Source organism: Fistularia commersonii, chromosome 10, assembly GCF_037954325.1.
Source record: "Fistularia commersonii isolate RoL2024-O1a breed Wild chromosome 10, RoL_Fcom_v1.0, whole genome shotgun sequence".
NCBI lineage: Eukaryota > Metazoa > Chordata > Actinopteri > Syngnathiformes > Fistulariidae > Fistularia > Fistularia commersonii.
Window position 1 is genome coordinate 17,856,132 of NC_141293.1, and position 26,139 is coordinate 17,882,270.

General features: G+C 40.5%; 3 protein-coding genes and 1 long non-coding RNA gene across 4 annotated transcripts; 2 read left to right on the forward strand and 2 right to left on the reverse strand.

Annotated features, from left to right (window-relative positions):
- Positions 1–226: 226 nt before the first annotated feature.
- nfatc2ip (nuclear factor of activated T cells 2 interacting protein) lies at positions 227–9,094 on the reverse strand. Its single transcript, XM_086154146.1, has 9 exons — positions 9,032–9,094; positions 7,592–7,690; positions 7,432–7,492; positions 6,122–6,263; positions 5,841–5,921; positions 3,319–3,550; positions 3,088–3,232; positions 1,730–1,845; positions 227–1,646 (listed from the first exon to the last, which is right to left on the reverse strand). Exons 1-9 carry the CDS (start codon positions 9,041–9,043, stop codon positions 1,485–1,487), a joined length of 1,050 nt encoding a protein of 349 aa, XP_086010272.1. The 5' UTR covers positions 9,044–9,094; the 3' UTR covers positions 227–1,484.
- LOC147230688 (uncharacterized) lies at positions 1,646–2,885 on the forward strand. Its single transcript, XR_015106726.1, has 3 exons — positions 1,646–1,721; positions 2,021–2,050; positions 2,660–2,885. It is a non-coding gene; the product is annotated as an uncharacterized LOC147230688 (long non-coding RNA).
- A 1,152-nt stretch (positions 9,095–10,246) lies between the features above and the next one.
- sgf29 (SAGA complex associated factor 29) lies at positions 10,247–20,313 on the reverse strand. Its single transcript, XM_086154148.1, has 10 exons — positions 20,154–20,313; positions 19,586–19,659; positions 19,329–19,404; positions 19,154–19,226; positions 15,876–15,940; positions 15,669–15,798; positions 13,408–13,554; positions 13,283–13,318; positions 12,637–12,799; positions 10,247–10,657 (listed from the first exon to the last, which is right to left on the reverse strand). Exons 2-10 carry the CDS (start codon positions 19,649–19,651, stop codon positions 10,541–10,543), a joined length of 873 nt encoding a protein of 290 aa, XP_086010274.1. The 5' UTR covers positions 19,652–19,659; positions 20,154–20,313; the 3' UTR covers positions 10,247–10,540.
- Positions 20,314–24,169: 3,856 nt separating this feature from the next.
- nupr1b (nuclear protein 1b) lies at positions 24,170–25,880 on the forward strand. The gene is made up of 3 exons (XM_086154166.1): positions 24,170–24,410; positions 24,490–24,625; positions 25,369–25,880. The coding sequence occupies exons 1-2, from the start codon at positions 24,314–24,316 to the stop codon at positions 24,615–24,617; spliced, it is 225 nt and encodes a 74-aa protein (XP_086010292.1). The 5' UTR covers positions 24,170–24,313; the 3' UTR covers positions 24,618–24,625; positions 25,369–25,880.
- The last annotated feature ends 259 nt before the right edge of the window (positions 25,881–26,139 follow it).

Genomic DNA, 26,139 nt, shown 5'->3' on the forward strand with positions numbered 1-26,139 from the left:
TCTTTCATCTCTGATCACGTGACTTCAGGGGGGGGGGGGGAAAGTCAGATGTTTTTGTTTTCCTTCAATATATTTTTAAAATACATTAAATTTTTTTTAGTATAAATCATGATTTGAAAAGCTGTGTGGTATCCCTAAATATTGGCGATAGGGGAATGGCAGGGGTGCGAGAAAGCGTAATGAGTAAGTTAAATCATCTTTCTTCACTTAAATAAAAGTAGACACATTTGACCTGCAGCTTTATTTATTTATTTATTTTTTAACTTTACAACAATCAAATAAAAAAAGAGACATTTTCTGAAAGATGAACTTGAAATGTATTACTTTAAGGTTTATTTAATTCTGTCGAAACATTGGGCGTGACTTCGAGCTGTTAGGGACGCTGACTGGCTCAGGCGACTGGCGCCATCTGCTGTTAAAACTTTAAATAAAACAATACAAAGTCGTATTTATGGGCAAAACATTTTTTCAGGCAAATTTTCCCCAAATACCTCCCTTTCCACATAAAAACAAAAACAGACAGTGCGAACCAGTTCCTAATTTTCAACAGAAAGGATAACTAGCATTGTCATCACATCAGAACAAAATTAATATGATTTCAAAAATTACATGACTTAATATGGGAAAATGTGGCAGTAAAAGGTATATTTTGCTGATTTTCATTTGCTGACAGCATGATGTTCAAGTGCCATCATTTCAGCTATTTCCTGAAAAAAGTTTCGCCAAAATACATTCTGTATTATCTAATGATATATAAACACATTTTGTTAAAGTGACGCCTATTCTAGATTTACAACTTATCCCCACAATATCTAATAGATACAGCCAACCAGTCACTCTCTCATTCACACCTACGGACAATTTAGTTTTTGGCAAACTGAGTTCATTCACTATAAGAGGAAACTGCAGAGCCCAAAGACAATGCTGAGGACAAACACTATCTGCTTTCTATCTCTCTCGCTCTATTTCTACCCCTTCTGGTCGAGACTGAACGCCAAACACGCTGAAATCAGATCTGTCCCAGGTTTCTGCCCGGTAAAAGACTGTTTTTCTTTGCCACTGTCACCAAGTGCTGGCCCATGGGGGAATGCTGAGTTTCTGTAAATGTTAAAAGTGTGGTCTGGCTGGATCTGCTCCTCATGTAAAGTGTCATGAGACAACTCTGTTGAGATTTTAGTAGTTTATAAATAATCTGACTAGACAAAAAGGCCCCTGTGTGGAAACTAACACGGTGGGAGTGGAAACCACTCTACCACATTGCACCGTTTTAATTTTTGTATTATGTAAGAGTTGTAACTTTGGGATCTTTTGGGACAATATTTTAAAATCTAATTTTTTCATTCCGAGTGGCCTTTAACGCTTTGAGTAATTTTGGCGTGCAGTATGGTTAAAAATTGCAAACCGATATTAAGTAACAGCTTAGTAAATTCAAAACTTCCAGCGCACAGCTGCGTCGACTGAATTCTAGGGGTAAAAGCATGAGCTCAGTTCCAGACTTCAATAATGTCACCGTCCTCCATGCCGAGCTGAGCTGGCGTCTGACTGCCTATCACCTTTGATCCGTCAAACTGGAAGCAGATATTTTTTTGGGCGTTGGTGGGCATTGACGACATGTACTTGGAGAAAATGGAGCTCAGTGCGGCCTCCTGAGAAGAAGCATACCCGTCAATGATTCATTCTCTGGCGACTTACAGATGTGGGGCACGAGTAGAAAGGAAGCGGTACGTACTCTGTGCAGAGAAAACGTCTTGGATGAAGATCTGTCTTTGCTCTGCAGCCGAAGATTGATGTTGTTTCTGTTTGAGATAACGCCGCCTTCTTCCTCTGTTGCTATGACCACACAATCTGCAACACAGGAGGCAAAAAAAGTGTTTTGTCAGTCAATTGAATCTCTGTGCCTTCTGCCCTGTACATGGGTCCATGGAGCTACCCCTGGCTATTTATCCTACTTCCTAGTTCCAGAAAACCTTTCTCTGATGAATTTGCATGTTCTCCCGGTGTCTGCTTGGGCTCTCCATAGGTTCTCTGTCTTCCTCCCAAAGTCCAAAAAGTAAGTTTATTGAGGTCTAAATTTAATTGCCTTTGGTTGTGAATGATTAGATGTCTCTGTATGATGTACATACATACTCTGTGATTCACAGATGACGACTTCTTTTCCTTTCGGCGGCTCGCCACAGTGCATCGACCTCCTCCATCTGACCTTATTTCCCCCCAGCATCCTTCTACCAATGTATTTACTGCCCCTCCTCTGTTCATGACCGAACCATCTCAGTCTGGCTTCTCTGACCTTCTCCTCAATAAGTCTGAACCGCAACATCACCTCTGCGACCTCCAGCTCTGCTTCCTGACTTTCCTCAATGCCACTGCTTCCAAACCATAAAGCATTGCTTGTCTCACAACTGTCTTGTACAACTCTCCTTTCATTCTGGCTGATACTTTTTATCGCACATTACCCCTGACCCTTTCCCCCCCCCCTTCCAACCTGCTTGAGCCCATTTCTTCACCTCTTTTCCACTCTCTCCATTCTTCTGGACTGCTGACCCCAAGTACTTAAAATCCTTCACTTTCTTTATCTCCACTCCGTCTAGCTTCATCGTTCCACTTGGGTCTCTCTTATATTGTTCTTGCTGTGGCTAACCTCCGTTCCTCTCCATTCCAGAGCATACCTCCGGCTCTCGAGATGTTCCTCCACCTGCTCCCTGCTCTGACTACAGATCACAATGTCATCTGCAACCATAATGGTCCACACAAATTCCTTTCTAACCTCATCAGTCAGCCTGTCCATCGCCACTGCAAAAAAGATACACAAGCTAGATCCCTGATTGACAGTTCAGAGTTAAACACTACCTCTGACCCAAGGGCATCTATGACTGCCTGTTATAAGCAGTAATGAACAAATGAATATGAATTATTCCTGTTTGATATTTCCTATTGATGAATAAATGTATGAAATAATTTCTTTAGTTTTCAACGTCAAACTCTGGATTAATATCATGTGCATCCTATAATACACATCATACATCTCTTCCTTTGTAAGAACAATAAGGGTAATTGAAAAAAAAAGACAGGTTTATTACTGTGACCGACCTATGATATCAGCTATGCCCAGGCCGAGCTCACTGATAGTTGAGTCAGTGGGAAGTTCCACTGCCTCCCTGAGCAGAAGGAGATGCGAGATGGGGACTTTGAGGATGACAGAGAGCTGCGTCATGATGTCACCTAAACGTGTTGTCTGTGAAGAGAAAATGTCACATGTTTAAAGCACCTGCTGCTATTTTTTATTTCTCCATTTATTTGACTGTATGTCTGCTTACACACCGTCAGGACAGGCAGCTTGTGAATTGTAGTCCGACAGCGGATCTTGAGAGGGAACTCCCGGACGGATGAGTTGCATGGCGAGTCGAGGGAGCCGCACTCTGGCTCTATGATGATAACATCATCACTCTCCTGCTGCTTGGGACGCTGGCGGCGGCACCGCCTGGGCCGTCGCCCACCCTCAGCTTCTGGAGAGAGGAGGGTGTTGACCGCCTCAAGCTTCCTGTTGATCTCACTAATACGCACGCACACACACACACACACACAAAAACCAGCATTAAGAGCTGCAGATGCATTATCAAGACATTGTTTTGCTAATATCGATGGCTGGAATGCAAAACCTCCTATTTGCAAATTTTTGGATTTTGGGTTTTTGCATTGAATGGTGAGAAATGGGAGGGCTCCACATTTTCGGTCTATCTGCAAGATAATCCCGCCCTTTCTTTTGACATAAATGTCACATGACAAAACTCCTATGTGCACAATGAAGCAGAAAAAATTAGGGAAAAAAACACTTATCTGCATTGTCAGTGGTAAAAATACATGCTATGTATTTTTAAATTATTACATAAAAATATAGTCTGTGAACAAAAGAATATTCTTGAATATATTTAACAAAGACCTGAATCAAATGAAACGTTTTTTTCATTTCCTGAAAAAACTTTTTTTTTTCCAGATAGGAGGTTTTGTATTCCAGCCATCGATATGTGATTTACAATGCAGAATGAAAGTAAAAATAATAACTCAGAAAAGCATCAAAATGCAATGGCACCTGGCCTCCCGACTTTGTTTTTTTTGTAGTGTTTTTTGCTATTGTATTATTCTTATTATTTATATTATCGTATTGATTTTTACTTATTAATATTATTATTTTTTTTTTAATGGGAGATTTGTGCTTTTACCTATATAATAACTGGTGCACGTATGCTGTGATATAACACCAACACTGTTGTGGTATCTTGGAATCTGTTTATTGGGTGCATTCAATCTGTCGAGGATAAAGCCAGACTGAAGTGTGATTTAGTCACCAACAATCCTGCTGCGGTCTGGAGAACTCTCAGAACCATCACCAGCTACGAAGGAAAAAGCCCTTCTGTCCCTGCCTCGCCCGAACAAGCTGACAATCTCAATACCTTGTAAACCAGGATTGACAGACTGCCAGCTGCTCCACCGTCTCCTCTCACCCCTCCTCTTCTCAGACGCTCATTGAGAGCTCGGTCATTTATCCCCTACGACTCCCTCATTCACCAGCCCCCATCCCTCGCTCCCCAGTTATCTCCCCCACACACCTTCTGGCACCCAACCTCACCTTCTCAATGAGGGATGTTTTTAAGGTCTTCTCTCTCTAAGTTTGCAGATGAAACCACGGTCCTGGGCCTTACATAGACAATGATGAGTGAGCTTACAAGGACACCTTGCATACAGCATGCCGTGAACAGTCTGGAGCGCAACATCAACAAGATGGTCGAGTTAGTCATGAACTTCCGTCGACACGTACGCTCACACCTCCCACAGCTCATTAAAAACTCTGCCGTTCAAGCGGCGGAATCACCAGCGACCTGATATGGAAGAGTCATTCATCTAAAGTCATCAAGTGGGTGCACTTGATGACTGTGGGCTGTTCTGCAAGATGAACTTCTCCCTCAAAGTTTGCACCCAATTCTACAGGGCCGCCCTCGAACGTCCTGGTACCCTGCATCCTGTGCCTGCACCAAAAAGAAACTGAAATGCACTGTGTGAACAGCCAGTCGCCTCATAGGGCACGAACAGGGACCCGCTAGTGTTCAAAAACAGATCCAGGCAGTGGCTGGCTAGAAAGATAGTGGGAGACCCATCAAACCTCAGCTCACTGAATGTTTACAAGGTCACAGGTTCAGGTCCATCAGGACCAGAACCACCAGACATTAGAATAGTTTTTTCCCCGTAGGCTATCACCCTCCCCAACAAACCCCTCCGGAAAACCCCTCCTGTCTGTATTATTTTTGCAGAGTTATTGCTAGTTACTTCTAAGTTAACACCTCTTTTTGTCAAAATGTATTTCCTGGTCCCGAATTCCTACTACAGTATATGGCACACTCATACCATGACAAAGTCCTTTGTACATTGGGAGTGTGCATCTTCACTGCCCTCACGATACGATTACAAATCACCAGTCTGCGATTCGATTGGATTTGATTTTATGATGCATCTCCATGCATCTTTGAATCGATAACTTTAAATAAAATTTTAAATCATTTTAAAATAACAATCAAGCCAGAGATTGGCTAGGCCTGAGCCCGGGGAGGGGAGCAGACATCTGGTCATGGATGGAGAATTCAACCTCAAGTATTTCATAACCCTTGGAACATTCACATTCATCACATTTTTTTTCCTTTCACTACATTCTTGACTTCATCTGAACGACCAGTTGTCATGTTTGCTTGGTTTTGTTGACTTCTGAAGATTTAAAAGTTGAAATGTACAATTTACCTTTATATATTTGTGTGTGTTTTATGGAGTGCTTCATAAAATGGGTTCATACTCACTTGAGCTTCTGCTTCACCCGTCTCGACTGTTTCCTGACAGGACTCTGTGGTGGAGGAGGCGAGGGGCTGCCACCAGCTTTCCTGAAACAGAAACCATCACTCTGTCTGACTGGCAATCTGCTTGGCTTCTTCATTATGATGTAAAAATGAATCAATGTCACAGAAACTTATAGTTGCTCTGCAGACGGGCTCCGTCTTAAAAAAAAAAACATCATAAAGTAGTCTGACAACTTCATTAAGATTAATACAACAGACATCCGCATGCATGCCTCATGACTTACAGCTCCTTCCTCGTTTCTAAGCAACTCGTTCCCATGTCCAGGAGCTCGACTTCGTCATCCTCCAAGTCGCTGAGGGTCTGGACTTTTGCTTTTGAGTCACAGGATGAAAACTGCAGCCACAGACTGTCATCTATAGCGCTGTCTGTTCATAGACACAAACAGCAGTCAGCTATACATAATCAAATGTATTTCTCTGTCTTCTTTGATTTCCTTGTAGATTGTTTACAACTAAACGTTTCTTGATAAAAACATGGAATTATTCCCTTAATCACATTCAAAAAATAGATAACTCAAATACTTGATGGAAAATCTTTTGCAGTAAAGACTAACTACAATTGGGATCTCAGGGATCTCAGTATGTACTATGGGTAATTTTGACCCAATTTAATAGTTATTCTCTATAAATGCTTAAATTCACACAGCTGGTTCCAGATGATCAATATTCAATGAACACTGACAGAATTCTGGGTAATTGATTGAATATTAAAGCATCTGTTGTCTGATGCTACAATGTGCAACCAAAGACACTGATACTGGTAATTGCCATTACAATCGTCTATTTCCCTTTCATACAGAATAAACAAACACGGACAAATGACCTGTATGAAACAGGTACACAGGTGCACAGCCACACATTAACTATTAATAAGTAAATGTACATTTAAACTTTTTGATCGGCAAAAAATATTCAAAATTTACTAGTAAGACTTATTTGGCTTCTTGTTGGGGCAACTGGACTTGAATTTCTTCACCTCTGCTTTGCGAGGGCATTTTCCCTCATAGACTTTACAATTAATTTCTCTTCCACAGGAAGACTCAGCTAATTCTTTGTTTGAACCAAAGAAACAATCACTTAATCATGGACAACTAAGCTCCCAGAAATCCTTTCTTTGTTAGAATGTTACCAAATTATTTATTGCCATATTCTGAAAGCATTGTTATCTTTCTGTTTTTTTCCCCCCAGCTGGGTGATTGGTTTCCTTCATGTGCATTGAAACCACCTTTGACGGTCAGTGACCAGCTAAGAAATGACTTTTTGACATTTACAATAAACACTGGACCTATTCTTTGTCAAAATCTCCTTCTTGTAGCAACTTTACTTGATCTTCTTCCCTTGAAGGTGTTTGACCGCTCATCCGAGAGGGCTTCTTCAGTTCAGATGTACTGCGATGGACCCACATATTTGATGTATATATTTTTGTGGTTTTGAATAAAACATTAAAATTAACTTCAACCTCAGTCGCTCAATTTCTCGACATATTTGGGTTTTAGTGATCAGACCTGCGATCGATGAATTAAAAACGTTTTACCTGCCGTGTTCTCTCTGGTAAACACAGGAGCTCCCATCTCCAAATGCAAACAGCTGTTCACCTAAAAGACGGAGAACAATTTATCGAGCTAGCATTCCGCTATCAGCATCCCCCGATGGTTCCTGAACCGTTGAAAGTCTGCAGATCAGTAGCGGTTTACCTTGTTGGAATAAATGGGAACCGGCACGATGGTTGATGGGTCGATGATTTGTCTGCGTTTGAGCGGCCGCTTCACAAAAGTCTCTTCCGTGTCAGACACCTGGGGACCAGGGAGAGGTTTGTCACTTATGATCAGGCTGTAGTTTTTATCATTTCTGTCAACGCTGATCAATTTTGACCCAATTCTTTCCCTGTCAATCCAAAAGATCATTGTGAATTAAAATGCACTCTCATCAAAGTAATAGGAATGAAAAAAAATGTTTAGAGAAGGTGCATCCGGAATATCTTCGAACGGCATGATTGATTAAAAACTGTAGATGCACAATTTCAATAACTATAAACTGTGTAAAAAAAATCACTATTTATTTGATCTATTTTGCAATTTTCAAAGATTTTTTTCCACATGATTTCTTGCTCACCTCATTGTAACTTGATTTTTAGATGAGTTTTTTATATTATGCATGTTTTTTTTCTCTCATCTACATGCGATTGAGGTTATTAAACGTAATTGTGCTTCCAAACTCTTGCAAACTACCTCAGGGAAATTCTAACGGATTTTGACTGAATTTTTTTTGTGGATTCTGTTTGCGTTTCTCATGGATATAGATCAACACTGACAGTAAACTGTGATGATGCAAGCTGTTAATGGGACATAGTTATTGGAAATTAAGAAGCCTCTGAAGGTTCCCTCACCTTAGTACCATCGAGGATTTCTGCATATGTCAAACAAGAGTTGAGTAGTTAAACTGGTATGTAAACTGGTACATCTAATGGAAATATTCACCACAATACACGACAGTAACTTATACATGGTTCCACTCTCTTGTCTAATTTAACCATTTCACAATACAATACAGATTATCCCCCCAAAAAGTTGCTCCTTTATCCCCAACGAACAAGCATAACAATCCCATTTGACCTAGTTTCTTCAGATTAACTTTCAAATTTACATAACAAGCCATTATAACCCAGACCCACCCAAAGTTATCCGAACATAACTACCAGGGTGGTAGTTATATTCGTAATATATTCGTAAACTCCACACGGGTCAACTGAACTTAAGTAGCCTCTCAAGTGAAGAAATTCAAGTCCAGTTGCCAAGACAAGAAGATTTCGACAAGAATTCACCATGACCTGGATGACTTAGAACCTCCAAAGTCACCATAATATCAGTTTTGAAACTATCCACCCGTTAGTTGACGCTGTTTTTCGCCAAAATACCGGCTTTTATTTTCGAAGAGCTAGTAATCTAGCTAACCTTTGACTAGTAACCCTACGTCGGACAGAATGTATCTCGACCCGAGACGCTCACATTGCACTCACAGTGGATTTAAACTCATTTAAAAAAAAAAAATCAATACTTAAAATTATTGTTCAAGTTGCTATGATGTTTCTTTTTTAAATAAAACCATAGCAAATCTTTGTTTTTTAAATCATTTACCTCTTCGGCCATGACAGTTTCCGCGCGTTGTTCCAGCAGCTGCTGCGTTCAAAGACCGTGGGTGATTTGTGTTTTTTGTTTGTTAATTTTTCTCAGGAAAACGTTGCGTTAACTGACACGCAAACATAGAACGGAAAAGATATATATGATATCATAGCTTCTAATTTTTACACTACTTAGAAGCGGGGGGTATTAGTAGTTCAGCGAGGGACAAAATATAACTTTACGATGGATTCTAGCTTAATTGCATATTATTGGAAATGGATGAACAGACTAAACAAGCCTTCAAAAGTGGTAAATGTAGGGATTGCTGCAGGTAAAGTTAACATAAAGTTGTCAAAGTTGGAGAGGAAGTCGTAATATGGAGCATAATTGTCAAACAGTCAGTAGATGCGGGATGTAACGCACTGAAAGGAGATTTTCGTGATCTAAACGTGCACGCAAAGTGACAGGCTGACTGAATCCCAGAAGTGAAATACGTATTACATTAACTCATACGACAGGTCTTCACTATAATTAAGGTGCTGTAACAGGGACGCACTTTATCTTGCAAAAAAAAACAAAAAAAATTATATATATATCTTTGAATGGCAGTCACGGAGACGCAGAACAGAAAAGTTTGAAGTATGTTAATCCCCATGTGGAATAGGCGACCTAGATGGAGCTGCAAAACTTGTCTTGAAATATTATTGACATCGTGATCCGCAATGTGACATCATGAAGCAGATTTCAAAATATAAGCACGGAAGAAAGGAAAAAAAATCGCAATGTGACGTTATTTCCTTTGAGATGTCGAACTTTTGACAGCTTTGAATCACATGCTGACGTAATCTGTGGAAAGGATGACGTCATTGTGTGATTTCTATGGTAACTGCATGAAAACCTAACCAACATAAACACTTGTAGTTCAAAGTTGAGGCCTTGTTTTTTCCATTTAGCTTACAAAAAAAAAGATTATTCTGCATTTTAGTCATTTGAATGAGCTTAATACTTCCCGCTGATTTTCTCTCATATTTTATAAACATTAAACTTCCCAAATTGGACCAGTTACACCTTGTTTGTGTTTATAAAGCCTTTCAGAAGCAGCCTTTTGGTCAATCATCTACAGCTGATCGTGATTCAGAACCTGAGAAACAATAAATATACTTCCTCCATCGGCGGAAATAGTCCATATATCTGTTTCCTTTTGATAAAAGAAACGAGAAGACACTGTCATTAATAAAGACACTTCTTTTATATAGTAACATGAGCTGACTGAAATCTGATACGAAATGAGGACTTTTTTCTATTACACAGCAGTGAAACACTTAAACGTGTTGGAAAATAAAATTAAAGCCATAAACTGGGGCTTTCTGAAGGCTGAATCGGACGACGATGGCTCCTTTCAGATCCTTCCTTCATGACTAACTTTAAAAATATGCTACTACGTGTAACCATGTTTGTGTTGCCACGCTGCTCGCTTCACCATCACAGGTTAGCGATGAAACAAAAACATTATATACAGCTTTGTCATTTCTTCTTGTTCTCTTTGCAGGCGACCACATAGCGCTGGGCCACGTTGAGGGGAGGGGAATAACCATCAGCGTATGACGTGTCCTCAAAAAGCACCGAGTAGTCATCCTGAGGCTGCCAACAAAAGAAAAACACACACTTTCAATTATATTCCACACAACGAAGTAGCTTTGATAAATACTACTTCATTCTTTCGGTATAAAAGCAGTATTTTTGTGGGATTCCATGGTTAAACAAAATAAAAAGCATAAAAAGGAGTCCCTTTTACAATCATTTCTCTCAAACGTACACCATAACATTAGTTACAGATGGCTCTCTTTACCACTGCCATGCTATGTAGTATCACTATTTAAAAAAAATGAGAATATTTATCCATTTTAAAGCAACCATTCCCATGGTTTCTTTTCTTTTCTTGAAATTATTTTCCAGGACATTTTCAGCTGCTGCAGTATGACAGGCAGGTTATCGCGTCATATACTAACACATTCCCCTGTCTTGCCATGCATTACTCAATGCATATTTTTCAATGCAGTATTTTCTGGAGCTACCCGAATTGTTTCTATGTTAATTCCTCTTCTGCCCCCAGAGGTTTGATTTAAAAGATGTGCATTCTATGGCTGTAAGTTATCTGTTAAAAACATATCTTGCATTCTTAGAAATGATGACAAAACATATAAGTCAGGGACTAAACCTAGCACTCTTCATCGAAACTTGCTAGTTTTGTCTTGAGATGCTTCTTTGGAGTTTAAAAAAAAAAAAAAAGGGGGGGGGTCTGAAATGTTGCTAAAGTTATCAATTAAGTGTTTTTATTTTTTAAGATTTATCAATAAAGTGACATGGAAGCACACATTTTGATTGGCTGGCAGCGTCACATGGGCCGAGAAGCAAAGAAGCGCCGTCTCAACGTTGCCCATTGAAGACAGCAGGAAAACAGACACGGATAAACTAAACTTTTAGTCCATTTGCATTTACACACAAGCCAGAGAGAGGAGAAACAAGTTTCCATAACAACTTGAGCATTTCCAGGACATTTTTTTCCCCTCTATTTCCATGTTTTCCACAGCTGGAAACACATGGGAGCACTGCATTGCGATTAAAACAACATTCTGATTGGTCTTGAGTTTGATTTTCATTTTACCGTATTTTCACGACCCTAAGGCGCACCGTACTAAAAGGCGCAGTGTCAGTTATGTGTGCCATTATTGTATTTAACACACACATTAGGTGCACCTGATTATAGGGCCCAGGTTTTATATACAATTCACGCCCACACTTCCCCCTTTAACGTTCTCATGGTGTCCTCTACTACGTTCGCCTTACAACAACACACACAAGCATACAAGTGTGCGTATTTAAAAACAGAGCGGGAGCTAATCTGAGTTCGGTATTTACATTTTTTTACTGGTAATCGCCATCAATCAAACCCATGGAAGTCCTCATCCTCTGTTTCTGATTTGAACATCTGCGCTAAATCTCCATCCAACATGCCAGGTTCACTTTCTTCACTGTCAGAGTCACTTTCCGTGTCGCGCGGCTCCTCCGAAATGATGCGAAAGCTCCAACAACAGTGCCGGCAGACACGTTAGCCCGAGCGTCTACAATCCATTCGCAAATAGTGGTGTAACTCGCCCAGTGTGTATCGCTACCGTGCTGGTCCCCTTCTTCTCCACAGTGTGACTCACCAGGATGTCGAAAGTGAGCGGCACCTCATCCATGTTAGTGATGTGGCTGGGCTGGATGTGTTTGTCGGAGATGTTTTCAGGGTTGTTAAAACAACGATGCTCCGCGTAACGCACATACCCGTTCTTTTATATACAATCGACGCCAACACTTCCCCCTTTAACGTTCTCATGGTGTTCTCTACTACGTCCGCCTTACAACAACAACACACACAGGGCGCACTGCACATTTTGAAGAAAATCTAGGACTTTTATGTGCGTCTTATAGTTGTGAAAACACAACATGTTAAAACAGAAAAGTCTGAAACAAAGGGCTGTGGTGTAAAAAGACTGAGGACATTTCAGACCCTTTTTCTTTCGGGAGTGGTTTGTCGATGAGGCAGGCACGAGTTAAAGTTGTGTGTTGATTCTCACCCGGTGTGGGGGTGTGTGGATTAGGGCCCGGTAGAAGCAGGTGGTCTGAGGGTAAAGAGCCAATACGAGCTGATCTTTACTGAACAGGGCCTCGGGGTCCGTCTCTGGGTTGGCCTTCCACTGAGGCAGCGGGATGATCCTCCGTCTGCTCAGTGTGTGTCTCCTGATCAAAACACACGCAACATCTGTTACCGTTGAATGTAGTGACTACATGAGACAAACGAAAAACATATCGCTGGTCACAAAATCCTCATTTATGTAGACGACACAACAGGGGTTCGGTCTGATTGACTAAAATTGGAGGCGTTCAATTGAAGTAGTTTTAAGCTCTATGGATCCCCCTGTCAGAATCACTGATATTATTTGAAAATATTTGAAGGCAGAAGGAGAAACAGAATGTGATTTCATTTGAAAAAGTTTCCATTTCTTCAAAAATGCGGTCCGTGTAAATTTGCATTTTTGGTTGATAAGTCGGGGGTGATTTTTCCTTTGAAGGAAAGTAAATAGAAACATGAAATATGAAATGAATTTAGACAAAAATTACATAAAGAGCAAAATGCCGACTCCATTTACATCTAATAAAACTGGAAAACTTACAAGACTGGGATGGTTTCTAACAACTTGAAAAAAATACTTGGAAACTCACTCTTTGCCTTCTTCATCAATGTCATCCACCTCATATCTGTTGGTGGAAAAAAAAAAAAAGGACGGTCTCATTTCTTGAGGTCACTGAGCTGGTCTGAAATCAGCATATCTTGGCAGCATTCTTACTTGTTGGTGGAGTGGTTGTAGCTGACAACCTCGGCCAGGATCCACTGCTCGTCTCCATCCACTGCTTTCACCCTCGCGGCCACCTTGTCACCTTGCTTGGCCACGTAGTCACTGCTGGCGGGAGTCGCCCCGCACAACGGGGGAGGGCTGGGACACACACAAATACACACAGTGATCTAAGCGGCTAGCGGCGGTTTTCACACATCTTCGTTTTTAACGATAGAGTGAAGAAAAATGATCTGTTTTTTCGGTTTGAGTATAAACACCTTGCAATAACCTAATAGAAATGACTATAACTATGAAAATAATGAAGACGGATGGAGCAGGTTTTGTCCTGAAAAGTGACTTGTATGTAGCACTAAAGTCTAAATTGATCATTTTAGTTTTGGAAATTTTGTGTGGAATTTTTGATGTGGAATAATACAGTGGGGTAAAAAAACGGATTTAGTCAGCCACCAATTGTGCAAGTTCTCCCACTTAAAAAGATGACAAGAGGCCGGTAATTTTCATCACACTTCAACTATGAAAGACAGACTGGGGGGGGGTCGGTAAATTCCTCCGAAAAATAAGTATTTAGTCATCAACAAAAAAGCAAGATTTCTGGCTCTCACAGACCTGTAAGTTCTTCTCTAAGGGGCTCCTCTGTCTTCCACACGTTACCTGGACTAATGGCCCTTGTTTGCAGTGGTTATCAGTATAAACGACACCTGTCCACAACCTCAAACGGTCAACTCCAAACCAAATTGTAGATCTGCACAGGCTGGGAAGACTGAGTCTGCAATAGCTAAGCAACCTGATGTGAAGAAATCAACTGCGGGAGTAATAATTAAAAAATGGAAGACATACAAGACCACCGATAATCTCCCACCATCTGGGGCTCCACGCAAGATTTCAACCCGTGGGGTCAAAATGATCGCAAGAACGGGGAGCAAAAATCCCAGAAGCACACGCGGGGACCGAGTGAATGACCTGAAGTTACCCAAAGTAACAAAGGCTACCATCAATGACACACTCCGTTGCCAGGGAGTCAAACCCTGCAGGGCCAGACGTGTCCCCTTGCTTAAGACAGTACATGTCCAGGCCCATCAAGTTTGCTAGAGAGCATTTGGATGATCCAAAAGAGGATTGTAAGAATGTCCTATGGTCAGATGAAACCAAAACTGATAAAAGCTCAACTTGACATGTTTGGAGGAGAAAGAATGCTGAGTTGCATCCGCATGACACCATAGCTACTGTGAAGCATGGCCGTGGAAACATCATGCTTTGGGGATGTTTTTCTGCAAAGGGACCAGGACGACTGAAGAATGAACACCCATGTATAGTGAGATTTTGAGTGAAAACCTCCTTCCATCAGCAAGGGCATTAAAGATGAATTATGGCTGGGTCTTTTAGCATGACGATGATCCCAAACACACCGCCGGGCAACGAAGGAGTGGCTTTTCAAGAAGCATTTCAAGGTCCTGGAGTGGCTTAGCCAGCCTCCAGATCTCAATCCCATAGAAAATCTTTGGAGGGAGTTGACAGTCTGTGTTGCACAGCGACAGCCCCGAAACATCACCGCTCTAGAGGAGATCTGCATGGACGAACGGGCCGAAAAACCAGCAACAGTGTGTGAAAACCCTGAGAAGACTTGCAGAAAACATGTGACCTCTGTCATTGCCAACAAAGGGTATATGACAAAGTATTACGATGAACTTTTGTTATTGACCAAATACTTATTTTCCACCATAATCTGCAGATTATCTAAAAATCAGACAATGTGATTTTCTGGATAATTTTTTTTTTCCTCATTCTGTCTCTCATTGTCTCATAGATTGATACCACCAAGGAGCTCCACTGAACGCCACAGGAGGTCTTTCCTACCTGAGGCTATCAGACTTTTTAATTCCTCTTTCCTTCAGCCGAAGGGAATATTCAAATCTTTGTACTTTTGAAGACCTTATAACACTTTATAGCCTTGACTTTGACACTTTATATTTTTATTTGTATTTCTTAGTCTCCCTCCTTCCTACTTTTATCTATTATTGTTATGTTTTACTTGAAACTCTGGCACAACAATTTCCTTCGGGATAAATAAAATTGTTCTTATTTTTATTCTTATTCTTATAGCTGATGTGTGCCAATGATGAAAATGACAGGCCTCTCCCATCGTTTTAAGTGGGAGAACTTGCATATTTGGTAGGGTGACTAAATACCATTTTACCCCACTGAACATATTCAATTTACAGAGACACGTTATTGAAGGCATGCCTCTCTGGTACCTTTCCCCTGGTTTGCCGATCCATAACGGCAGGGTCATGGCCGACTGCTGCAACAGCGTCATCAGGACTCCTCGCCGCATAGTTTTCCTGGGAGGGTCGCTGTCGCTGTAGACACCTGCCATCTTAGCAGCTGAAACCACAGGAACACGCTCTCATCCTGACGCCACGAAAGGACTGACTTAGATAAATACAACCCAAAATACATACCAATTCGCCGCTCCTCCAGCAGCGACTTGATCTCTGCAATTTTATCCAGTGCACGTCGCAGAATTCTAAGAGAAGAGGCGTAAAATAGAGGGGAGGTAAATGCAGAAGCTGTAATGGCTGCATGATATTCATGTTTTATGAATATTGGCAGATGTCAAACTTCAATGATACGGAAATGTGTCACAGAGACATTTTGAGTAGATTACCGATGTTTGTTGGAGAGGATTCTTCAAAGTATGTTATGAATTTCAATGACATTTCGGGTGACACGGCAGCTCGCTGTCGCCCAAAACGAATGACATTAGCATAGCTAGCGGCAATAAATCAGCAGCTATAACATGGTGCAGCGCAAAAAGAGGAGTACAATTAATATAGGTGGTATTCCTGTGCATCGTGTATTTGCAAGTGTATTTGCAGTCCCTATGTAAAGGCTAGAGGCTTAGGAGCAGGCTTTAAGTTGTACTATTATGGTAATGACAAGAAGAGAAATGGAGTAGGAGTTATCTTGAAGGAGGAGTTTGTTAGGAGCGTCCTAGAGGTGAAAAGAATGTCAGATAGACTTATGAGTCTGAAACTGGAAATTGAAGGTGTGATGCTCAATGTTGTTAGCGGCTATGCCCCGCAGGTGGGATGTGAATCTGAAGAGAAGGAGAAGTTCTGGAATGAGTTAGATGAAGTGATGCAGAATATTCCCAGAAATGAGAGAGTGGTTATTGGTGCAGACTTCAATGGACATGTTGGTGAAGGCAATAGAGGGGATGAAGAAGTGATGGGCAGATTTGGTATCCAGGATAGGAATGCAGAGGGACAGATAGTGGTAGATTTTGCAAAAAGGATGGAAATGGCTGTAGTGAACACCTTTTTCCAGAAAAAAACAGGAACATAGGGTAACTTATAAGAGCGGAGGTAGGAGCACGCAGGTAGACTACATCTTGTATAGACGGGGTAACCTGAAAGAGATCAGTGACTGCAAAGTAGTTGTAGGTGAGAGTGTAGCCAGACAGCATAGGATGGTGGTTTGTAGGATGACTCTGGTGACAAGGAAGATGAAGAGGACAAAGGCAGAACAAAGGACAAAATGGTGGAAGCTGAAAAGGGAGGAGTGTTGCATGGTTTTCAGGGAGGAGTTGAGAAAGGGTCTGGTTGGTCAGGGAGAGCTTACAGATGATTGGACAACAACAGCTAGTGTTATCAGGGAGACAGGTAGAAGAGTACTTGGTGTGTCATCTGGAAGGAAAGTAGATAAGGAGACTTGGTGGTGGAATGAGGAAGTGCAGGAGTATATACAGAGAAAGCGGTTAGCGAAGAAGAAGTGGGATACTGAGAGGACTGAAGAGAACAGACTGGAGTTCAGGGAGGTGCGGCGAAAGGTAAAGATAGAGGTAGCAAAGGCAAAACAAAGGGCTTTTGATGACTTGTATGCTCGGTTGGATAGTAAGGAGGGTGAGAATGATCAATACAGGTTGGCGAAACAGAGAGATAAAGATGGAAAGGATGTACAACAGGCCGGGTGATTAAGGACAGAGAGGGAAATGTATTGACAGATGCTAGAAGAGTGATGGGAAGATGGAAAGAGTACTTTGAAGAGCTGATGAATGTGGAAAATGAAAGAGAGGCAAGGGTAGAAGAGGTGATTATTGTAGACCACAAAGTAGCAAAAATTAGTAAAAGTGAAGTGAGGAAGGCATTGAAGAGGATGAAGAATGGAAAGGCCAGAGGGAGTTGCATTGCGTTTTTGTAGACCTAGAAAAAGCATATGACAGGGTGCCAAGAGAGGAGCTCTGGTATTGTATGAGGAAGTCTGGAGTGGCAGAAAAGTATGTTAGACTGGTGCAGGACATGTATGCTAGCTGTGAGACACTGGTACGGTGTGCTGTAGGGGTAACAGAGAAGTTCAAGGTGGAGGTGGGACTCCATCAGGGATCAGCTCTGAGCCCCTTCTTGTTTGCAATGGTGATGGATAGGCTGACAGATGAGGTTAGACAGGAATCCCCATGGACCATGATGTTTGCAGATGACATTGTGATCTGTGGTGAGAGCAGACAACAGGTAGAGCAAAATCTAGAGAGGTGGAGGTATGCTCTGGAAAGGAGAGGAATGAAAGTTAGTCGCAGCAAGACAGAATATATGTGTGTGAATGAGAGGAACTCGGGTGGAGCGGTGAGGCTACAGGGAGTGGAGATCAAGAAGCTGGAGGATTTCAGGTACTTAGGGTCAACAGTCCAGAGCAACGGAGAGTGTGGAAAAGAGGTGAAGAGACGGGTCCAAGCAGGTTGGAATGGGTGGAGAAAAGTGTCAGGGGTACTATGTGATAGAAGACTTTCAGCCAGAATAAAAGGAAAGGTGTACAAGACAGTGGTGAGACCAGCGATTATGTTTGGACTAGAAACTGTTCCAATGACCAAAAGACAGCAGGCAGAACTAGAGGTTGCAGAGATGAAAATGTTGAGGTTCTCTTTGGGAGTGACCAGGATGGAGAGGATCAGGAATAAGTCTATCAGAGGGACGGCACATGTTCGATGTTGTTGGAGAGAAGGTCAGAGAAGCCAGACTGAGATGGTTCGGTCATGTACAGAGAAGAGATAGTGAATATATTGGTAGACGGATGCTGGAATTGGAGCTGCCAGGCAGGACGTCTCGAGGAAGACCAAAGAGAAGATTTATGGACGTCGTGAGAGAGGATATGAAGGTAGTTGGAGTGAGAGAGGAAGATACAGAGAATAGGGTTGGATGGAGAAAGTTGACTCGCTGTGGCGACACCTGACGGGAAAAGCCGAAAGAAGAAGAAGATTTGCAGTCCCTATGTCCTCTATTGTAAGTCGCTTTGGATAAAAGCGTCCGCCAAAGGCAATGTAATGTAATGTAATGTATTCCATTAATTACCTGGAAAAAAAAGCCTGTGTGTGTGTTTGTGTGTGTGTGTGCATCCCCAGCAAAGTGCTGTGATTTTTGCAAAATACGTATATCAACAACAAAAGCGAAATTTCCTTGTTCACATTATTATTCTTACCTTTTAAATTCTGCAATTACATCGTAAAATAAATTTGAACTAGTCTCGAATTAAAGCTGAATGAAGGACTTAAACAGTGAATTGAAGAATGAATCCATAAGAGTTGATTTGGAGGTCTAGAGAGAAACATCCTCAGCCGCTAAATATTCTTGGATGTTAAACAGCCGATCAGAAACGATTTTTGTTTGCTGACGGCTTTCTAGGATTTTTTTTCTTTTTCCGTAAACGGGAAGTCAGTCGGACGGTTCTGGAAAACGTGTTCCCTCACCCGCACTCGGCCTCAGCGTCCGCTTTAGCGGTGGTGTAAAGTCCTCGGAGCTTGGTACGGTAGTACGGCGATGCTGCGGTTGAACATATTGAATCAAACATCAGGGAAAAGAGATACAACTAACCACCGGGTTGACAATTAAAATAAAATAGAAAAAATCAAGGCAGTGACTGACTCTTGTTTTCCGTCTGCATCCTCTCGTGAGTTTTCTGTATGTTGAGCAAGTTGTGTTCGCTGCGTGATCTCTCATCCTGGAAACAAGGGAAGCATTCATTTGGTTCAGCTCCACCTTGCAAGGCTAGGTGGTAAACCTGCAACTAATACAGATTCTATACATATATGGATTTTGTATAACATCTACTTTGGAATTTGTGCAGTAGTTCGGTCAGTCCCGGGAACAAATGAATATATGCTGCATTAAAATGAGCTTACCTGAGTTTGTTTGATGAGCTGATGGAGCTCAGTCAGCAGCTCTGCAATCTTGGTATCAGCTGACATTTCTGCACCTTTAGATTAAATTGCAAAAGAAAACAGGACCCTTAAAAGCACTACGGGGGTGAAAAATGGTTGAACCTAAATACAAAAATATATAATTCAACAAGTATCCAAAATATCCATTGAATAAAAGCCCAACTAAGTCGCAACTTTGATTTTTTTTTGAGGGGAAAATGCCTTTTGTGAACGAAATGTTGGTTGATTTGTCTTCGAGGATGCACACGAAGATTGTTTCAGACCACTTAACAATAAATAAAACCTGATTCTAAACGGCTTTTGAGTTTTGACATGTAAAAGATAAATGTATCGTGATCTAGTTATCTCATATTATAGCGAGCTACGAGCAAATTAGCACAATGTTTATTTTGATGTTGCTAGTGTTAGCAACGCTGCATTTCTAACTAGCATAACACTCCCACATCTACCAAAAAACGAATTTACACACAAGACTTCACATGTAAAACATCTTTTCAACAGCATTTAAGGTTACTTATGATATATTTACCGTGCACTTTGCGAACAACGCAGTTAGCTCCTTGCGATTCCTTGCTATTCTTCTTCTTTTTCCACGCGGAATTGTGTTGTCAACATCGCTGCCTGCTGGTTGAATACAAAAAGTACTCCAAAAAATATAAAATATAAATTATTTATCTGATCGGATCCCAACGATAAAAATAAAAATCGTCATGTTTTAATCCTATAAAAATTTAAATACATGATTGGATATTGAATTTGAACGTCTGTATACAATGGATTGTTGTACATTAATACATATATACTTATATAAATACAAAATCAAGTGAGATATATATTTTTTTCTCTAACTTTGTTAGTTCCTTTGTGCTATGCTACCTCTTAAGTGGTACACTCCTAAGGTACCCTATTCTTGTCTATTGTCTATTAATTGTAATATATAACTAAAGTTTGTTGTTTGATTACAACAGTGTGTTACTAATATGTAACACTTTTCCTGATAATCATCATCATTATCACATTTGCCCGAAACATATTGGTGGCATAAGGAACATCAGTGTATTTAACAACTTGTTGATTATAATATTAACTTAGATTCACTGACTAGAGTGACGTCAGTCAACAAAAATCATCTTCCAGTGTTTCCAGTAAATTATTTTTACTGAACAAAAGATCCAAGTAAGACTTGATTTTTGATTCAGTGCGATCCACGTGCAGATTGAAGAGAAGATAAAGAGCAAGAGATTTACATAAAGTCCTGCAGATGACGTTTGAAACTCTAATTACAGAGAAAAAGCAGATGCAACAGATAATCTGTTTATGGCTGAGAGCTGGTCCAACTGTAGAAGCACTAAACCGACAACCAAAAAAAAAAGAAAGAAATTGTCTGAAAAATATGATGAAATAATGCAAACATTTAAAACATTAATGAAAAAAAGAAGACATTTCCAGAAAACCCCGGACCTACCTTAAACACCTCCAAAAAAATTCAGCTTTAAGTCAAAGTCAGCTTTGTTGTCAATTTCTCCGCGTGCACTGGACATTCAAAGGAATCGAGAAGATGTTTCACACAATCCCATGGTGACATAATGTTAGAAAAAAAAAAAGATAATAATAATAATTGAATGCAAATTAGCAGTAAAGTGCACTGTTACATTAGACAGTGAACATTAAATTATAACGTGTTAAGTATAAAATGCGTGCAGATACTGACGGATATATGACGGCATGAAAGAGTCGCAGGTTTTTTTTTTTTGTTTATTTATATTATTGTGCCGGATAAGCGGCAGAAAATTGATGGATGAATTATATTAGATAAATATAGATTATAATTTTTATATATATCTATTAATTGCCAAAGACAAGTAACACGAGATGACAGAAAATATACAACACATTTTTTGAAAATAAATGCCAAATCAATTACTTGAACACATATCACTTCCTGAAACATGACATGAAATGATTTGATTCATATGCTGAAATGAAAAATCAGTAATCTGGAATTAAATTTGATATTTTTTGCTGAGTTCTATCACTTTAACACTGAGAAAGAACAGTATGTGAACACACCTACAGCATTATTTGTATACCCTATAGGTCCTGGGTCAACGGTCGGCCCAGACTGGGCTTGATAGGACTCTATTTTTATTCCAGGTGAAGGCCACATCAGGCAGACCCGTGTCAAACTCCACGTATTAAATGCACCAATCGGGAAAAGCAAAACCGCCCTGAGAGAGTGAACGTGAGAAAGATATGAGTTTCAGTGCAGATGTGGGAAAATAACAAGTGATATGGTATCAGTGACCTGTTTTTTTTTTTTTTTTTTTTTTTTGTGCATGTGACTGGCTGCAAGGTCCAGACAAACTGGCACGCATTTCTGCAAATATTTATTTAACCGACAGTCAGGCAGTAGTTGTGGAAACACGTGTCCCCACAGTCACGGCTCAGAGGGGACATCCTGAAGGTACTGGGACCTGAATTTTGTTTCTCCCTCCTAAATGTAATCCTCTTGTTGGTGGAAATACACAGGTGTGTTTTCAAAGGGTGGAGGTGTAATTTGCTTTGAACACATGACGCTTGCTTTCAAATCTTTTATGAACACTCTGCATCGGAGGTTATCAGCCGTCTTTACGGAGCTGTTGTCGTAATAAAAAAACAATATCTAACTCATCTAGAGATATTTAGGTCAGCATTAAGTCACCTTCAAAGTTGTCAAACAAGTCTGTAAGATGAGCTGAAAAAGTATGTTTGACTTTCAGTCACATACTTTTGAATTTTTTTTATTTTTTTATCTTGGTTACATCATTTTAATAACAGTGTCTGCAACCTGGTTTATCAAAATGGGATGATGAAAATCCCCTTGTGTGTTACACTGATTTCCCCTGGCATTGGCTGCTTTAAAATGCAAAAAAACTAATAAAAATACTGGATTTTTATATTTTAAACAACCTTTTTCTGATGGTAGTCTGGAGCCTGTGATACGATTTAACCCCAGACATCACGCAGTCTCTGGCCTGGAGGAAACGCCTCCTCGGTTTGTTTTCTTTCCCGCAAACAGATGGTGGCATCACGTTTCCCTACTTGTCCTCAAATGAAAAATACTGCCATCTGAACCCTGGATTACCTCAATAAACGTCTAAAAAATAAAACTTGTTTCTTTGCCTTTCAGTCTTTTTATTGTCTATATGACACAATTTAACTATGTATCCCACAGCCAAAGGAACATACTCAACAACAATAAAAGAAAACACACAAAAAAGAAGGGCAGTGTAGTTTTCCTTTAAGACTTTGTGATTTTATTATCCCTCAATGTTTTTTTCCTTTTTTTTTTTTTTTTCTTTCTAAAACTCAAACACATTCATGACTCATCAGATCATTGAAACTTTGGCTTTTTATTCACATCTAAATTTGGGGCCTGACAGGGTTTTTCCTTTGGGCTGCAGTCGTTCGCCAAAAAGTCTGCTTAGTTTTCTGATGTTTTATTTTGTTGTTATGGCGGTCATGTGATCGAATCTTTGGACAACTCATACATTACCTAGTAGTTGTCACGGTAAAAATATTCAAATGATCTCATTCTGAGGTAATTCATCATATTGCAGTCATCCATACGAGTCACAAATTACATTTTTTGTGCATGATCGGAATGTGTAATTTCAGGAAACAGTATATTTAAAGAAAACTGTGTTTTTGACACTGACAGAAAAATCGACTTATTTATATGGTACAAGGAGAAACATAATCTTCTTGCCTTTACAAGAAGTTGGCATTATTGGATAGAAAGACAAAAGAAAAAAAAATGTATCTGTCTCACTTTATCATTTTGGCAAAGAGCAAAGCTGGATCAAAAAGGGTATTTATGATACACCCGGCAACGTGCTGTGTAAATTTATGGCTCTGCAGATGATTTATCTTGAAAACTAAACTAACAAGGTTATTGCTGTTGTACATTTCTGATAAGCAGAGGTTCAAAGTGTGTGTAAAATGTCATGAGGAGTTTGGTGGTTGAGGTGAAGGTCTTGGTGCCCTGACAGCTCAAACCGCTGTAAAACAGCAGCTGTATGTAAAAGTTGAACAAAACTAGAGTGAAATCAGAATCGAGGACACAAGGGGGTAGCATAGCAACCTAAAAAAGTAGATAATCATTATATTGACCACTAATCGGCTGGCGTAAACAAAAAAAAAAATGGTTGTGGAATTTATAATTTAGATGATTCAAAGCAGCACATTTAGGTTATTTGTGATTGTGGTGAAAAATAAATCTGTTTTGTCTTAAAAATCCATCATATAACAAACCTGTGATCTAACCGGAATCATTCTGATGGGTCAGGATTGTAAAACTGCAATTGTTGTTGATCTATTGGCATCAGCTTAAGATCATAAACATACCAGTAATTTGAAGACAGATTTAGCTGTTGTTTTGGGAGCAGGACACTCCTGCAGGAGGACCAATCTCCAATTGCAGTTTGACTGATGCAATTTCTCTGCTGTAGACAGAGGAGGAGGAGGAGCAGCACCAAGGTCCGCTATAAAACTCGCCTCTTCCTCCACTTCCCCCAAACTGAGACGGAGTGTCTGCTTTCTGTTCACGCAGCGGGAGCACGCCCAGGCTTTTTTGTTCATCTCGTAGAAAAACAACTTTTGTTTTTACTCTCGATTCCTGGAGAAATCCAAAACTAAGCAAAGAACAAAATGAGTCACGTGGACGTGAAGAACCTGAAACCCACCAGCTTCGAGGACGAGTACTACGACAAGTACGACTACTACAGCCTGACCGACAAATACACAGGTGAGGCCTCCTTTAGACCGCCACATCCCCCGACGAATCGGGCCCCTTTCCGACCCCGTATGTTTTGCTTTTTCCGCAGAGGGTTCGGCCCGTAAAGGGAGAACCAAGAAGGAGGCCAGCGACAACACCAACAGACCAAACCCTGGAGGACACGAGCGTAAGATCGCGGAGAAACTCCAGAACAGCGAGAAGAAAGCCAAGGAGTGAACCCAGGGGTAAACACCTCCACACTCTTTGTTTATGTTTTTGTTTGACCCTGGTGGGAAAACTGTAGTACTGACTGTCAGAGCAGGGGGACTCAAAGAGGCGGGAGAGAACATCTGTTTTTAAGTCATGGATGATTATTTCTTTTTTTAAAAAAAAAAAACAGACAAACTTAAAAAAAAAAAAAGTCAAATTTTCATGTTTTCAAAAAGTCTTCACTTTGACTCCGCCTTCCCTCTGCCTTCTTATGTAAGCTGTTTGCTGTCCAGCTGTAGGACTCAAGCCGAGACCTTTAACTCTTTGTCAGCAGGGAAGCAGCAAACGTCAAACGGTTCTTTCCTACATCAGCTGAAACACTTTCTCTCAGAGGCATTCGCCTTGTGAAAAACCTTAAACCGCGCTTGCAGTTAAAAGGGATTTAAAATTTAACCTCCTTCTCCGTCTTTTAATGCAACATTCACCTTGGGGATTTGAGAAGTGAAATGAAGGAGAATTTGAATTTATCCCACAGTAAGAGAGCGGTGGAGAAACCTGAGCGCAGAAGGGTTTGGTTAAGGATGCTCCTTTCTATTATATTGTTTTAATTGAATAACTCTCTCTGCAACATTACCTGATATTCAATAGGATTTCATTTTGGACTGTGCTCCAGTTTGAATATCAATAATCACAGCTGTCAGTGAACACTGAACTGAAAGCACAATGAGAATAAATATTTGGTCTTATTCTCCCCCGATTATCTCTATTTTGCCATCAGGACAACTCTGACGGCTTCTCCCGGAAACTGACCATGGCCTCCTTGGCGGTATATCGAGACGTGCACGCAGACCGAGTGTCCCGGGCTCCGATGGGGTGTGAAGGGGCCACAGAGCCAAACGCACCAGTGCGACCTGACTGGCGGCGTGGTGTCGCTCCTCCTCCGACCCAGACGTGTTGCGATGCTCTCACCCGCGGTGGTGTGCACGTGGTTGCTGCTCGCATAGGTGCACCTGTAACTGTGGTGGTTAGGGTGACTTCTTTGCATTTTAATTGAATGTTAAGTTCTTTTTTCACCATTAAAATGTTTGTTTTTTTACATATAGTAATTGTATTTCCTTTCAAAACTGTTGGGATTTCAACAAACTTGGTGTCCAAGAGTCTTTATGAAGTGAATACAAGAACTAATAAGATTGATATGAAATAAACAGTTTTCTCAATTCAACAAGTTTCTCCGTTTCCTGAGTTTTTATCAAGGCCCTCTTTGTTTTATAAAAATAAAAAGCTAGCAAATCAGATTTCTATCTGTTGTATTGTCCTGCTTCACCTGCACTTTTCAACCCGAGAAGCTATTTACCATGAACCCCTTTGTGTCATACTTGGACTTTCCATGCCACGATACCAAAAGTACATAGTTTTTGTCTTAAAAAAAAAACAAAAAATAAAAAATAAACCCCAGCTTACTGTTCTGTATATTTCCTGTGCATCTTGTATTCGCAAGTGTTATTTGCAGTGCTTATGTCCTCTATTGTAAGTTGCTTTGGATAAAAGC